At 60.5% G+C, this 755-nt stretch overlaps 1 protein-coding gene across 1 annotated transcript in view; it reads left to right on the forward strand.

Annotated features, from left to right (window-relative positions):
• Positions 1 to 635: 635 nt before the first annotated feature.
• HDGF (hepatoma-derived growth factor) overlaps positions 636 to 755 on the forward strand; it is a gene marked incomplete at its 3' end in the record, with an annotated part of 1,388 nt that continues 1,268 nt past the window's right edge. Inside the window, exon 1 of the mRNA XM_009998139.1 lies at positions 636 to 709. Coding sequence (XP_009996441.1) covers positions 642 to 709 — 68 coding nt within the window. The remainder of the gene's footprint in view (positions 710 to 755) is intronic.

Genomic DNA, 755 nt, shown 5'->3' on the forward strand with positions numbered 1-755 from the left:
ACAAGGGGGGGGGTGGGGGACACAGCAGGGGGATCCACCCCACCCCCCCCACTCCCTTTATTCCCTGCCTCATTCCCTACTCTTGCCCATGGGAAGTGCTGGGAATTCCCAATGGTTTTCCCCCCCTCCCTCCCTGCTCGGTGCGGGTTGGATAAGGTGGGTGGGACACTTGGGTGACATCCTGGTAACAAGGACAAAGTGGGGGGGGGTTGGGGACACAGCAGGGGGGACCCCCCACTCCTTTTATTCCCTGCCTCGTTCCCTACTCCTGCCCATGGGAAGTGCTGGGAATTCCCAATGGTTTTCCCTCCCCCCTTGGTGCGGGTTGGATGAGGTGGGTGGGACACTTGGGTCCCCCCCACTGGGTGACATCCTGGTGTCAAGGAGAAGGGGGTGAGGGGGTGGGGACACAGCAGGGGGGACCCCCCAATCCTTTTATTCCCTACTCCTGCCCATGGGAAGGGAATTGGGAATTCCCAATGGTTTTCCCTCCCTCCTCGCTCGGTGTGGGTTGGATCAGGTGGGTGGGACACTTGGGTGACATCCTGGTGACAAGGACGAAGGGGGGTGAGTTGGGGACACAGCAGGGGGGACCCCCCCGACCCTCCCCCCATTCCTGGTGTATCCCACAGATCGATGAGATGCCGGAAGCTGCTGTTAAATCCTCATCCAACAAATACCAAGTTTTCTTCTTCGGGACCCACGAAACGTGAGTGGGGGAGACAAGAGGGGCTGGGGGGGGGATTTTGGGGAGG

This window comes from Chaetura pelagica, unplaced genomic scaffold, assembly GCF_000747805.2.
Source record: "Chaetura pelagica isolate M959 unplaced genomic scaffold, ChaPel_1.0 scaffold955, whole genome shotgun sequence".
NCBI classification, from domain to species: domain Eukaryota; kingdom Metazoa; phylum Chordata; class Aves; order Apodiformes; family Apodidae; genus Chaetura; species Chaetura pelagica.